Raw genomic sequence first — 14,133 nt, 5'->3', positions numbered from 1 at the left:
TTGAAATCCACCCCCACCAAAAGGCCAGCCCTACCATTAGACTGACTGAGGCGGCTGTCTCAGACAACAGATTCTGGAAGGCGTAGGGGGCATCAGTAGCAGCCCCCTGGCTTTTGCTTCTGACTGCCCCCCACCCCAGCCATTCCCCTCTTTTGGAGGACAAAATTGTGAGTGCCACGCAGCATGCCATCTGCCCCCTAAGCTAGCCTCAAGTGCAGTGAAGGACACCGTCCCGCCACCAGGGTTGAAGTAAGATTCAACTGCAACTCTGGTCAGCTTCTGTACACGGAATGGGGTGGTGGTGCCATCTTAGTACTACTTAATCCTCCACATATCTCTATGTAATTAATTGACATATGCTACAGGACACAATTCCATGTATTTTATTAGAGACCGTTTATGTTACAAAGGAAATTACTTGTGAACCTCTGAATGGAAATTTCTGGGTAGATGCATCAGATCTGAGTTTTATAGTGCAGTGGCAACTAGAACATATATTGCCAACCAATGGATGGTTTTAAAGCAGCTGTATTTAATTTACTGGTTTCTGGGGATTAAGATAAAGCAGTTTCCAGGCTGGGGTGATGGGACTACCCCCTCCTCTGAAAGCCCAGTCATAATCTTCCCAAACAGATGTTAAAGTTAGAAATAAACTAAGTTCACAGGAATGAGGAACAAAACTAGGGGCTCACAGGCAACTTTAAACATAACGTACAAAAACTATGTGTCTCAGGATGGCCAAGGAAGTCGTCCAGAATGTGTCTGAATACAGGAGAAGAAACATTTGTGGTGAGAATCCAGTTCTTTAGTTTTACACCAGATCTCCTTCTCATGAGATTTATTTGTATATATGTTGCTAATTCAAAATCGTTAAAACTGTGGAACATTAATATATTCTGTTTGCAAAAGTATTTTAAGAAGTCATGTGCTCTTCTGAAGCAGAATCTCTGAATCATAAGGGCTAGCAATTTAGTTTTTGCAGACAAACACTATAAATAGTTGATTACTTGCTGTTCAATATTAAATTTAAAGTATGCTGAAGGCAGTTCAAAAGCCCATTGCCAATGGTTCTATTCTGTGTGGTTGTCATAGTCATCTCTGAGTTTTATTTTTTCTTTAAAAGAATTTCAATCTTATGATCAAGGTTAATGTTCTATGTTTTGAAGACTCTAGATAATCTTGTAAGCAGTCTTTGGCAATATTTGTTTCAAGGCATAACAGATTATCTGAAATTTAATGTTATCCTAATATCCCTATTTAACTTGTAATGAAATAAGAAGTTAGAGGAGACCGATTCCCATAAGATCCATAAGTGATAGATATCCCAATTATACCAAGACAACAATCGAGATCTTGACCAAAAAAAATTGCTAAGAAACCTCTTCATTTCCAATATAAGAAAAAAACACTGACAGATAGTTCAGAATGCTTGACAAGAAAGGCTGTGTTTGGCGAGAAAGGTTGTATCACCCTAGAGACACTGAGTAACCAGCAATTGTATTGTTGGCATCCCTCTGGCACCAGCCTTTAGCAAGCTTTGGTGCTGCTGTTCAGATCCCTGTTCTCAGTTTTCACTTCCGGGCAAGCTGAACCCAGGGGTCAGAAGCCCATCCAGATCAGAGGAAGACCTAAGAGTCCAGACTTTCTTAGCCAAAATAGGTCAAAGTCTATGACCTGCTTTTAATAAGAAAAAAATTGTCCAGCCCTGTTTCCACCAAAACCTTCAATTAGAAATATATACCAACAGACCAGATTTTCAGAACTTCAACATCTATACTTATTGGGGGCTGTCCTTTTCCTTCTGAGTGGCTGTGAGCTCACCAGGTGCTCCTGGGAGCTCCAAATGAACTGGGGGTGTATGGCCTGAGTACTCCCAGCAGCTGTGTGGGCAGGAAGCTTCAGTCTGTTTCCCGCCTCCCAGCTGAGCAGAGCAGAGCAGAGGAAGCTGCTCCAGCTGGTCCAGGGACTACAGAAGCAAGCAAGCTCCCAGAGAGCAAGCGATCAGAGCAAGCAGACAGGGGGAGCAAACAGGAGTTGGCCAGGGGAGTTCAGCAAGGGAGGTCAATGGAGAGGCCCCTAACTTTTATTTATTTAAACTTTTTATTCTTTTTAATTTTTTTGCCTTGTTACACACACTTCCATACCAGTGGGACTCTGTTTTTAACCTCCAGTGAGTAGAGGACCAGGCACAGGCTACTCTAGAACATCCAGAAAGCTAGACATAAGAAGGGAAAAGAGGCTATGGAAGGACAAGACTCTCCAGTGGTGGTGACCTGCAAGGTGTGTGCCATGTTTGTTTTCTTGCCTGAGAACAACACGGCCTACATGTGCAACAAGTGCAAGTTGATCACACTGCTGGAAGAAAAAGTAAGAGCACTGGAGCAGTGAGTGTCAACCCTCCAGGGAATAAGAAAACACGAAGAGTTCTTGGACGGAACGGTGGAATTACAGCAGCAAAGTGAAGTATAGGACTTAGAAGAGCAATAGCAAGCTGAGACAGAAGAGGAAACTCCTGAGGTGAGGAAAAATGAAGTATACACCTTGGAAAAGGGTGACAGGAGCAGAAGAACTAGAAGACACTCGGCACCAGTGGAGGCAGTGGAACTAGGGAACCGTTTCCAGGTACTTGAGGATGAGACTGGAAGACAGCCTGCAGAGGAAGAATTACAGGGGAACCTGCATGAGAGCGAGCAAGAGGCTGAAGGTCAGCAAAGCAGAGGTGATGAAACCAACAAGAAGAAGAGAAGAGGAGTAGTAGTGGGAGACTCCTTGCTGCATGGGATAGAAACCCAAGTATGTCGCGAAGACCCATGGACTCGCCAGGTATACCGTCTCCGGGGAAGACAGATTAGAGACGTGAATGAAGGGTTGCCTGCACTCATAAAGCCCACTGACAGGTATCCCTTTCTTCTCATCCATGTGGGAACAAATGATACTGCCAAGCAGAGCTATGAAGAAATCATATCACACTTTGAAGCTTTGGGAAGGAAACTGAAGAACTTTGGGGCCCAGAGAGTTTTTTCATCTATCCTTCCAGTCGTTAGACGAGGGCTAGAAAGGGAAAGAAAAATACTCCAGGTGAATGACTGGCTACAAAGGTGGTGCCGATGAGAGAGATTTGGATTCTGGGACCACGCGCTTTACTTCCTGGAAGATGGACTGTTGGCAAGGGATGGGTTGCACCTCACAAAGGCTGGGAAGAATGTGTTTGGCCACAGCATAAAGAACTTTATCAGGAGGGCTTTAAACTGAATCCTACAGGGAAGGGAGATGTAAAGTTGGGGGTAACAATGGATGAAGGGTCATGCACTGCAATGTAGAGAACAGCTCTAATAGCGCCCAATAATAGTCTTCACAAACATGTAGGAAGAAAGCCAGGCCATGAAGCACATGGTCTTCGATGGCTATATACCAATGCCCAGATTATGGGAAACAAACAGAACAAATTTGAACTCTTAATATAGGAGGGAAATTATGACTTGATAGGCATAACTGGACTTGGTGGGATATCCCTCATGACTGGAATACAGCAATTGAAGGATATAGCTTGTTCAAAAAGGAGGAACTGAAAGGGAGGTGGGGTTGCACTATATGTGAAAAATACATATCCCTGCACAGAAGTACAGGAGGATGAGCTTGGTAGCCCCATCGAGAGCATCTGGGATAAAATTAATGGAGCAAAGAATAAAAGGAACATGGTGGTCGGAGTCTACTACCGGCCACCCAATCAAGGAGAAGACGAGAATGAAACTTCTGAAAAGCAAATTGCCAATGTTTCAAGGAAGCATGATGTAGTAATAATGGGGGATGGGACTTCAATTTCCCCGATATTTGTTGGGAGACAAATTCTGCAAAACATGGCCCCTTCGGGAAATTCCTGGCTTGTGTTGCGGATAACTTCCTCCTACAGAAAGTAGAGGAAGGAACTAGAGGATCAGCTATCCTTGACTTGATCCTAACCAACAGAGATGACTTAGCGGAGAAAGTAGCAGTTACAGGAACTCTGGGGGAAAGCGACCATGTTATACTCGTGTTCATGGTTCTGAAGGAAGCAAAAGCCAAGTGTACCCAAACCTGTACCCTGGATTTTAAGAAAGCCGATTTTAATAAACTCAGAACAATGATCAGTAAGGTCCCATGGCAAGCGACTCTAACAAGAAAAGGAGTCCAAGATGGGTGGGAGTTTTTAAAAAAGGCAATTCTCAAGGCACAATTACAAACAATTACAACAAGAAAAAAAGGTGGAAGACAACAGAAGTAGCCAATGTGGCTTCACAAAAAGCTTAGAGATGACCTGAAAACAAAAAAGGACACATATAGGAAGTGGAAGGAAGGACAAGCAACAAAGGAAAAGTACAGGCAGGTAGCACAGAATTGCAGGGATGGCGTCAGGAAGACTAAAGCTGAGAATGAGCTGAGGTTAGCGAGGGAAGCTAAAAGCAGCAAAAAGGCTTTCTCCAGCTACGTGCATAGTAAAAGACAGAGGAAAGAAAAGGTGGTTCAGCTATTAAATAAGGATGGCAAAATGATAACAGATGACAAGGAAAAGGCAGAAGTGCCCAATTCCTTCTTTGGCTCAGTCTTCTCCCAAAAGAGGGTCTATGAGCGCCCTGGCAAAGGTGAAGTACAGGTGGAAGGGGCAGGATTGCAGCTTGAGATCGATAGGCATATGGTCAAGGAACACCTCATTACTTTGAATGAGTTTAAATCTCCTGGGCCAGATGAACTGCACCCTAGAGTAATAAAGGAACAGGCAGAAGAACTTTCAGAACCACTGTCTATTATCTTTGAGAAATCATGGAGGACAGAAGTGCCAGATGACTCAAGGAGGGTTAATGCTGTCCCTGTCTTCAGAAAGGGTAAAAAGGAGGAACCTGGGAACTACAGACGAGTCAGTCTGACATCAATCCCAGGGAAAATTCTGAAGCAGATGATAAAGCAATCCATCTGGAAGCACCTTGAAAACAATGCAGTGATTACTCAAAGCCAACATGGATTTGACAAGAACAAATCCTGCCAGACGAATCTGATCTCATTTTTGGATCAAGTAACCTCCCTTGTGGACTGTGGGAATGCTGTGGACATCATATACCTCGACTTCAGCAAAGCTTTCAGCAAAGTGCCTCATGATATCCTGATGAGCAAACTAGTTCAAAGTGGGCTAGATGAAACAACAATCCAGTGGATCCACATTTGGCTGCAGAATCGGACTCAAAGAGCGCTTATCAATGAGATCTTCTCAAACTGGGGAGAGGTAACGAGCGGGGTACCGCAGGGCTCAGTCCTGGACCCGGTGCTCTTCAACATTTTTATTAATGACTTGGAGGAGGAGGTGCAGGGAATGCTGATCAAATCTACAGATGACACAAAATTGGGCGGGATAGCTAATACCCTGGAAGACAGAAACAAAATTCAAAGTGATCTGGATAGACTGGAGCGCTGGGCAGAAAACAACAGAATTACATTTAATAGGGATAAATGCCAAGTTCTGCACCCAGGAAAAAGAAACCAAATGCACAAGATGCGCAATACGTGGCTCAACAACACTACAAGCGAGAAGGATCTTGGAATTGTTGTAAATCACAAGCTGAATATGAGCCAACAATGTGATGTGGCTGCAAAAAAGGTAAATGCTCTTTTGGGCTGCATTAATAGAAACACAGCTTCCAAAACCCTGGAAGTACTAGCTCCCCTCTACTCAGCACTGGTTAGGCCTCATCTGGGGCACTGTCTCCAGTTCTGGGCACCACACTTTAAGAAGGATGCAGACAAGCTGGACAGGGTTCAGAGGAGGGCAACAAAGATGATCAGGGGACTGGAAACAAAGCCCTATGAAGAGAGACTGAAAGAACTGGCCATGTTTAGCCTTGAGAAGAGAAGAGTGAGAGGAGATAGGATAGCGCTCTTCAAGTACTTGAAAGGTTGTCACAGAGAGGAAGGCCAGGATCTCTTCTCGATCATCCCAGAATGCAGGACATGGAATCACGGTCTCAAGTTACAGGAGGCCAGACTCTGCTGAACATCAGGAAAAACATCCTGACTGTTAGAGCAATAGGACAATGGAACCAATGACTTAGGGAAGTAGTGGGCTCTCCTACACTGGAGGCGTTCAAGATGAGGCTGGACAGCCATCTGTCAGGGACGCTCTGACATGGATTCCTGCGTTGAGCAGGGGGCTGGACTTGATGGTCTTGTAGGCCCCTTCCAACCCTAGTATTCTATGATTCTATGATCATTTTACAGTATTAAGACTAATATTCCTAGGGACTCTCAAAGATTTTAATGCATTAAAGGCTGTAACTTCACACAAGCTGTTCTCAGAGCTTCATATATATTATATATGAACAGTTCTGCCTGTTTTTCCAGGTTCATTCCTGCTTTTACCTGTTTTTCTAGTAAGATACAGCCTAACAAATTGTTTAAGAAAGTTTGCAGTTTGAATAATTGTACATATTTGATGATTCAGAAATGCTCTTGCTACACTGGCTTGGAGGTCAAAGTCATTAACAGATTTTTAGCCATAGCAATAGTTTTTAAATAGAAACTGGGAGGGTGACACGCAAAGAAACATTCACTTTGGCATATGAAGCATCTTAAAAAATACCCCTTTCAGCAAATAATTACTATCTAATTTACCTATTCAAGAGACTGTAAATGCTAACTAGCAAGATATCTTAATAAATGTTATTAGTATGTCTGGTAAAAAGAAGAGTCAGACTTACATGGCAGTATATCTTTGTATCTGTTCTTTTTTACATTTTCTTCTTTTTCTCCAGTGACTGTTGGATAGATCTTTTCTGTTCTATATTTTGTTGATAGCCTCCTCAGTCTCTGTAATTAAAATGTTCTGGATTAAGTTATCTTTTCAGCTGCTCCAAATGCTTTTCCAGTGAAGTCTCTTTATAAGAATATGTTTAACTATTCCTCTCTAATACTATTACTCTGCACAACTATCCTTACCTGAAGAGTCCATGCCAAGCAATGGAACTCATTATACCATCAAGATACTATCCACAGCCTGGAAAGTTTTACACACACTTGAAGGGAGTGTGCAGCATTCATTTCCTACATTAATGACAAGTTACTGTAGCAAAGAAGTGGGATGAATTGTCCAGCTCTACAGCAGTTGTGGCACAAACTATTTGTACTGCAACAGCTATAGGAGGGCTCCCAGTATGAGAAGAAAATGAAGGTGTAACATTTTGTTTTAGTAGTATTAGAGTAAGTTAGGCTCCAATCTTCTACATACTTACTAGAGAATAAGTCCCACTCAGTTCAATGGGACTTAGTTCTGAGTAGATATGCACTGGATGCCCGCCCTGCTTTGATTACTGTTGAACTCCAGAGGGGAATTAAGTCCTGTAGTAGACTAACATAATGGGGATGAGCTTTCATGGACCAACTGAAGCCCATTTCATCAGATGCAACTGATGATGTAGGTTCTAACTCACAAAAGTATATGCAACAATATATTCATTGGTCTTTAAAATGCCACAGAACTCCTGTTCCTGAATTCTGAGTATGTGTTTTCATTACCCTACCTGCCAAGAGGATAACTGAACTCGAAAAGATAAAAAGAACAGAAACAGAAGTTATTGTACATTTAGAAAAAAAATATGGAAAAAATATTTCAGAATAATTGAAGGTAGTCTTTGCTACAAATGTTAATGAAATAAATATGCAAGTGCACCCTTTCCCAAGAATATGATGTAGTGAGAGACTGATTTTCATTTTGTCAATTGTTAGTATAACAGGCAGCCTGAAGTCTGGACAAACTAATTCAGTCCACTTTTAGACCAATAGTAAAAAGCAGATTAAGAACAAAAAAAACTTGTATGCCATGTCTTACTCAGATTTGAAAGCTACACTATTCCAGTGCCTCATAGTTCTTCTGCTTATTCACTGTAGTACAGAAGTTGTTTGAGAGATAGTGACTGTTGACACATATGACAGTAGAGATATTTTTAACAGGAACAATAATATACTTCCTGGTCTCAAAGTTGTCACACAGCTATGTAATCAGCTGCTGAAATTCTACTGCATACAATAATGGAAATAGCATCAAAAGCCAAACTTTGCATTAGGTGGATAAAAAACTTTTGGAGAGTTTCCCAAAGAACAGTTCTGCACTGCACAACTGAAGATATTAAACCACTAGTTGTCACAAAATGTGTATCTCATAAACCCAGCATGCATATGATCCATAAAATTTGCCACATCTACAACTGATGGCCTCTCTCACAAAATATAACATCAGAGTTCAGAAACTTATAAGTTTAATCAGCTGCAACTGCACACAAGCATGTTATGAATGTAACAATCACCCCAAAATAATTGCCAGCCCGAATCCTACTCATTTTTTTTTATGTATTAAAGGTTTTTTAATACAGGAAATGAATATTCAGCTACATATACAGAATTACAAAAACAAATCAAATACACAAGAGACAAAAGACAAAGGCAAAGAGGGGGAGGGAAAGACGTGAAGGGTACAGGGAAGGTGACTTCCAGATAATAGCCTTCATATTCCCTCAGAGATCTAGGCTAACCATCAAACAGTTCCAAGAACAGTTCCAAATATTTAGGCATGTTTTGCTTGCCTCTCGGATGCTAAGTGCTACTTTCTCTTTTACAGCCAAGTCCAAGAGGTCCTCTGTCCATTGTTCTGTATGTGGTGTAGTGGCGGACTCCCAGTTCTTCAATACAATATACTTGGCCACCTAGGCTGCCCGTAGGATCCAGAGTTTGCATCCCTTGACAGGAACCTATCCCCATGGGCGGAAGTGTGAAGGCTTGGAAAATATTAGGGGGGAAACAGAAAAATTTGAGGGGTGATCTTTTCCCCCCAAAATTAAAAAAAAAAACCCTAGGGAAAAAAACAGGACAAAATCGAGTGGTTTTTTTTTAAGGGGTTTTCTGTCCCATCCCCCATCCCGGGGTTGTTATTTTTCAGGCCTTCACATCTCTACTCATGGAGCCATATATAATGGGCAATACAACAGATGTTGTGCACTGTCTTCCAGTTGCTTTTTGGCCACAAATATGCATGTGATCATTGTCAGGCGATCAGCTACACCCTGGCTCATGAGTGGAAGGGAGACCAGGCCAAATAGAGTGCTCCAATCCAGTTTGCCCTTCCCTTCCTGGTACCTTTCCACTGCTACCAGCTGGAATTCTCTATTTGCTCCAGCTGCCTCCACCAAACATCCTTAAAAACCTTCTGTCTCTTGTAAATACCTTTAGATAGTGTGAAGTTTCGCTTCTAGGCATATGGTGGGTAATCCATCAAGGAAGGAGATCGCAAGGTTTAAAGGACATTATTTTTAAATGTAATGAAAAAATATTATTAAAAGGAAAAAAGGTTTGAATAATTACAGCACACCACATACACAAAACAAAACCGTAAGAACAAAAGGTAAGAAAATAACCAGAATAAACAAAGCCAGCTAATTCCTAACTAGACTGTGTCCCTATTTTCTCTAAGTTCTTTCCAGCAATAGCTTACTGATAAGAGTTCTCAGCTTTTCAGCTTCTCCTAAGCAGCTCTCTGCTTTTCTTTTTCATTCCGATTCTTCTTTCCTTCCAATCGTCCTCCCTCCTTCGGTCTTCCTCTACATTCTACTACTTCTATTATTATTATTATTTATTGCATTTATACCCCACCTTTTTTCCCTTGCAAGGAACCCAAGGCGGCTTACATTATCCTCCTCCTCTCCATTTTATCCTCACAACAACAACCCTGTGAGGTGGGTTGGGCTGAGAGTCTGTGACTGGCCCAAAGTCACCCAGTGAGTTTCCATGGCCGAGTGGGGACTAGAACCCGGATCTCCCAGCTCCTAGTCCAACACTCTTGCCACTACACCACACTGGCTCTACTAACTCTTTTTGGCCTCAACATTTTATATAAGTTAAAGCTAGCTGGTACTCAAGCTACTCTTGTAACTCTTGACCAATCAGGAAGGTTCGCTTTTGCCTCAAATTTCTTCTGATGAGCTCTTTGCAAACATTTCTGCAAAAGTCTCTGCATTTTGCAAACTGAAGCCTATCTTTTTCTTAGAGCAAATACTTCTGCATCCAAGAGCTGACCAAGGCTCCTGACCTGTAGCTGAATCTCCTAACCCCTCCCTTGCTCTGCAGACCTACCAGCAACTGCCTGAACTTTTGACTTTTTGGTTCCAGCAAATATGGAGAAATAATTAATCCTTTAACATCCAAACTAGAGTTATAAGACTGTTCTGTTCCTTCACAATTGTCAATTGGGATGTTTAGTTTGTTCACTTGAGATGAGCTCTGCCCTCAGCATAAGCCTGGGAGTGCGGGGCAGGTTTTGAAAATGAATGAGTACACTTCAGTGGGATCTGGGGCGGGGAGCAGGTTGGGCATGGAGCAGGTTGGGCATGGAGCAGGTTGGGCTGCAAGCCCATAATCTGAGGGGTGGGAGAAATTGAAGGTAAATTCTACATCATGCTTGAGGATGTTTATGCAAACTTGTTTCCCTCTATTTCTATGGGGCTTCCAAATCTTGTAAGATTTGCTGGAACCTACCAGAAGAGGAGTAAGATTTGCTGGATCCAAACAAGAAACATTCCTCCGGAACAAAGACAGAATGCTTGTCCAAAAAATTCTAGGACTTGTAGCTTCAGAGACAGAGAGAGTGCACCATCTTGTGTGACACGCTCTTTGAAGAACTTAAAATCCCAGCATTCCTGTTGGAATTCCCTGTCAATGGGCAGAAGGATCTAACAGAGTGTGGCAGAGGGGAGGGAACCCAGCACCACAATAATTTCGGACATTTAAGATCCAAGGGACAGATCTAAGCTACTCCATCTCTAATTATCTATCTATTATCTTATTTTTACCCCACTGTATCACCATCCAAAGTCCAACATGATACTTTACCAAATTGATGGCCTGAATATAGGCCCTTTGCTCCAGATAACGCTTCCTTGGTAACCCATCTTTCCCTTTTGGTTGTATTTTGGTTCAATAAGCAATTTGTGCTATAGGAACCTTATTAAAGAGATCCTACCTCTACTCTCAACACTGTTGCAGATGTACTAGATGGTAAAATGGATCAATAATCTCAAAACCCACCCATAAATTTCAGCACCATAGCTTTTATAATGACCTTCCTTTTAAAAAGGCTTTTTTGAGTCAGTGTTACTAATTATCTCCACTGGCCCTTCCGCACATGAAATTCAAAATTTCCTGCACTATTTCAGTGGTCTGTAACTCACTACTATTAAGTGCCCATTCCAGGAGCTTTTCTTAAATTTTATCCCAAAATAAAGCAGTTCACATTGAGTTTAGAAATTAAGAAGAAGGGGCCAATAAGCATTCCTGACTTACTCGTTTTTCTAATTTCAGTGCCTTAAATAAAAATTAATACAAATCAATAGTTGCTTACCTACTATCAGATAACTTGACCTTCAGATGATCCTTATCTACCAAATCAAAGGCTGTCATAATGCAGGTCTAAAAAGTCTAACACAGAGATTCAAATGTCCTAAAAGGGCATGTTGTCCAGTAATACTTTTGCTTTTTTGGAAGCATTCTTGCCCTCCAGCTTACAATTCAGTTAGGAGATACTCTCAATATAGCTTAAGAAAATGTACATAAACTTATTGGCTGATAATAGCAAGAAAAGAATCCCACAACTTTTTTTTAACAAACTGAAACTACAAAACTGAATTCCAAGCTCATTAGAAGTTTGCCATGGTTATGTAGACAGATGTTTCTAGAATCTATCAGTTCCTGGTTAAAAATGCTCACTCATACTTAGCATTTTTCTTTACCTATTGTTTTGTCCACTTCCTGACCCTCCATCAGTAGAGGAAGCACACAGTAGATGCTAGCAGAACGATTCAGGCCATTTATTCCAAAAGACTAATCTATACTACAAAAACTTACACAAAGCCACCCTGCTGCTTCACTAAAAGGTATATTTCTTTGAACAGCTGCTGTATACTCTTATACTGTACTGTGTTGAGAGGAACAATGCAGCAACAATCCTTTCTTTGAGCACTAACAATGACTCCTTGTAACTCTCATAGTTTCAAGGATCTAAGTATAATAACTCTCACTCTCTCAACTTAAACTCCTCCCTTGTCTCTCATCACCAATGAAACCCCAGGGGAAATCCCCCTCCACAGGCTATTCTCAATTTTTTCCATCTATCTCAAGCTGCAATTCTGCCCCTTCAGCCTGTACTTCACCTTTGCCAGGGCGCTCATAGACCCTCTTTTGGGAGAAGACTGAGCCAAAGAAGGAATTGAGCACTTCTGCCTTTTCCTTGTCATCTGTTATCATTTTGCCATCCTTATTTAATAGCTGAACCACCATTTCTTCCCTCTGTCTCTTACTCTGCACATAGCTGGAGAAAGCTTTTTTGTTGCTTTTAGCTTCCCTCGCTAACCTCAGCTCGTTCTCAGCTTTAGCCTTCCTGATGCCATCCCTGCAATTCTGGGCTACCTGCCTGTACTCTTCCTTTGTTGCTTGGCCTTCTTTCCACTTCCTATACGTGTCCTCTTTTGTTTTCAGGTCATCTCTAAGCTTTTTGTGAAGCCACATTGGCTACTTCTGTTGTCTTCCACCTTTTTTTCTTGTTGGAATTGTTTGTAATTGTGCCTTGAGAATTGCCTTTTTTAAAAACTCCCACCCATCTTGGACGCCTTTTCTTGTTAGAATTGCTTGCCATGGGACCTTACTGATCATTGTTCTGAGTTTATTAAAATCAACTTTCCTAAAATCCAGGGTACGCATTTGGCTACACTCAGCTTTTGCTTCCTTTAGAACCATTAACTCAAGTATAACATGGTTGCCTTTCCCCCAGAGTTCCTGTAAGTGCTACTTTATCCACTAAGTCATCTCTGTTGGTTAGGATCAAGTCAAGGACAGCCGATCCTCTAGTTCCTTCCTCTACTTTCTGTAGGAGGAAGTTTTCCCCAACACAGGTCAGAAATTCCCCAGAGGGGCCATGTTTTGCAGAATTTGTCTCCCAACAAATATTGGGGAAATTGAAGTCCTCCATTACTCCTATATTATGCTTCCTTGAAACATTGGCAATTTGCTTTTCAAAAGTTTCATCCTCGTCTTCTCCTTGATTGGGTGGCCGGTAGTAGACTCTGACCACCATGTACCTTTTATTCTTTGCTGCATTTATTTTAACCCAGATGTTCTCGATGAGGCTACCAAGGCTAACAGCCCATGGACCTAACAGTCCATGGGGTAGATTGGACTCAAGAGTGGGATTGGCCCTAATCACTCAGTGAACTTCAAGGCTGAACTGGAATCAAACACTATTCCAGTATACCATACTAGCACTCTATATACACAGGCTATACAAGCAACTGAAGAGCCAATGCTTTCTGCACAATATATCAACTGAAGTTACTGTGCAAGGCACACTACACAAGTGTTTGTTGGGACACTAGTTAAGGACTCATTCATAGCGATTTTAAAAGAGGCCATGTAATGCCCTTAAATGTTTCACAGCAGTGTCATATGCTGTTGTTCTCCCCCCTAAAAAAAAAACTCCAAATACAAAGCTAGTTATAAAAGCATCTACTTAAGATATGTTTAGTATTTGGGTGCCTTTGCATTCTTTTTGTTTCCTTGGATACAGAAATGTGAAAGGCCTTTTTTTTTTTTTTTTACATATTCAAAGCTACAGAATGTAAGAAGCCTGGATTAATTTCTAGTACTTTATTTTTCAATCGTTACATTAAAAAAGTTTCCGTTTGGATTACATTTGAACAAGCTCTTACTAACTGCAAATGCTAGCTGACAAAAATCCACAATTACGACTGAAGAGTTTATTTCATGTAATCCCCTGCAATTTGTTTGAGTATGCAGTGCCTAAAGAGAAGTTTTAGGCCTGTAACACTCTGGCAGCTGAAAAGCACTCCGATTACTTTTCCTCATTTTCCGTTTTTTATTGGTATGAAAGTTTGTATGTTCGATAAACTTCAGTTCAAGGGTAATATTTAAAGATGTTCTGGCACTAAAGAGCTGCAACAAAATGAAACCTTGTGTCAATTGAGAGGTGCTGAGAAAATAGGTATACCATTCTTCTGTAGATTCCGTTAAGTAGTTCTATGCATTACCAGTACTTAAACGGGAAACTGAGCTACT

General features: G+C 41.4%; 1 protein-coding gene across 5 annotated transcripts in view; it reads right to left on the bottom strand.

Moving 5' to 3' along the window:
* PTPN12 (protein tyrosine phosphatase non-receptor type 12) overlaps positions 1–14,133 on the bottom strand; it is a 99,569-nt gene that overhangs the window by 38,736 nt on the left and 46,700 nt on the right. For all 5 annotated transcript variants that reach the window (XM_084811516.1, XM_084811517.1, XM_084811518.1 and 2 more), the window contains one exon: positions 6,723–6,831. In XM_084811516.1, coding sequence (XP_084667642.1) covers positions 6,723–6,831 — 109 coding nt within the window. The remainder of the gene's footprint in view (positions 1–6,722; positions 6,832–14,133) is intronic.

This window comes from Heloderma suspectum, chromosome 7, assembly GCF_057233095.1.
Source record: "Heloderma suspectum isolate Gila_16-S chromosome 7, 16-S_ref, whole genome shotgun sequence".
Lineage (NCBI taxonomy): Eukaryota > Metazoa > Chordata > Lepidosauria > Squamata > Helodermatidae > Heloderma > Heloderma suspectum.
This window is presented reverse-complemented; position numbering and strand designations above follow the sequence as displayed.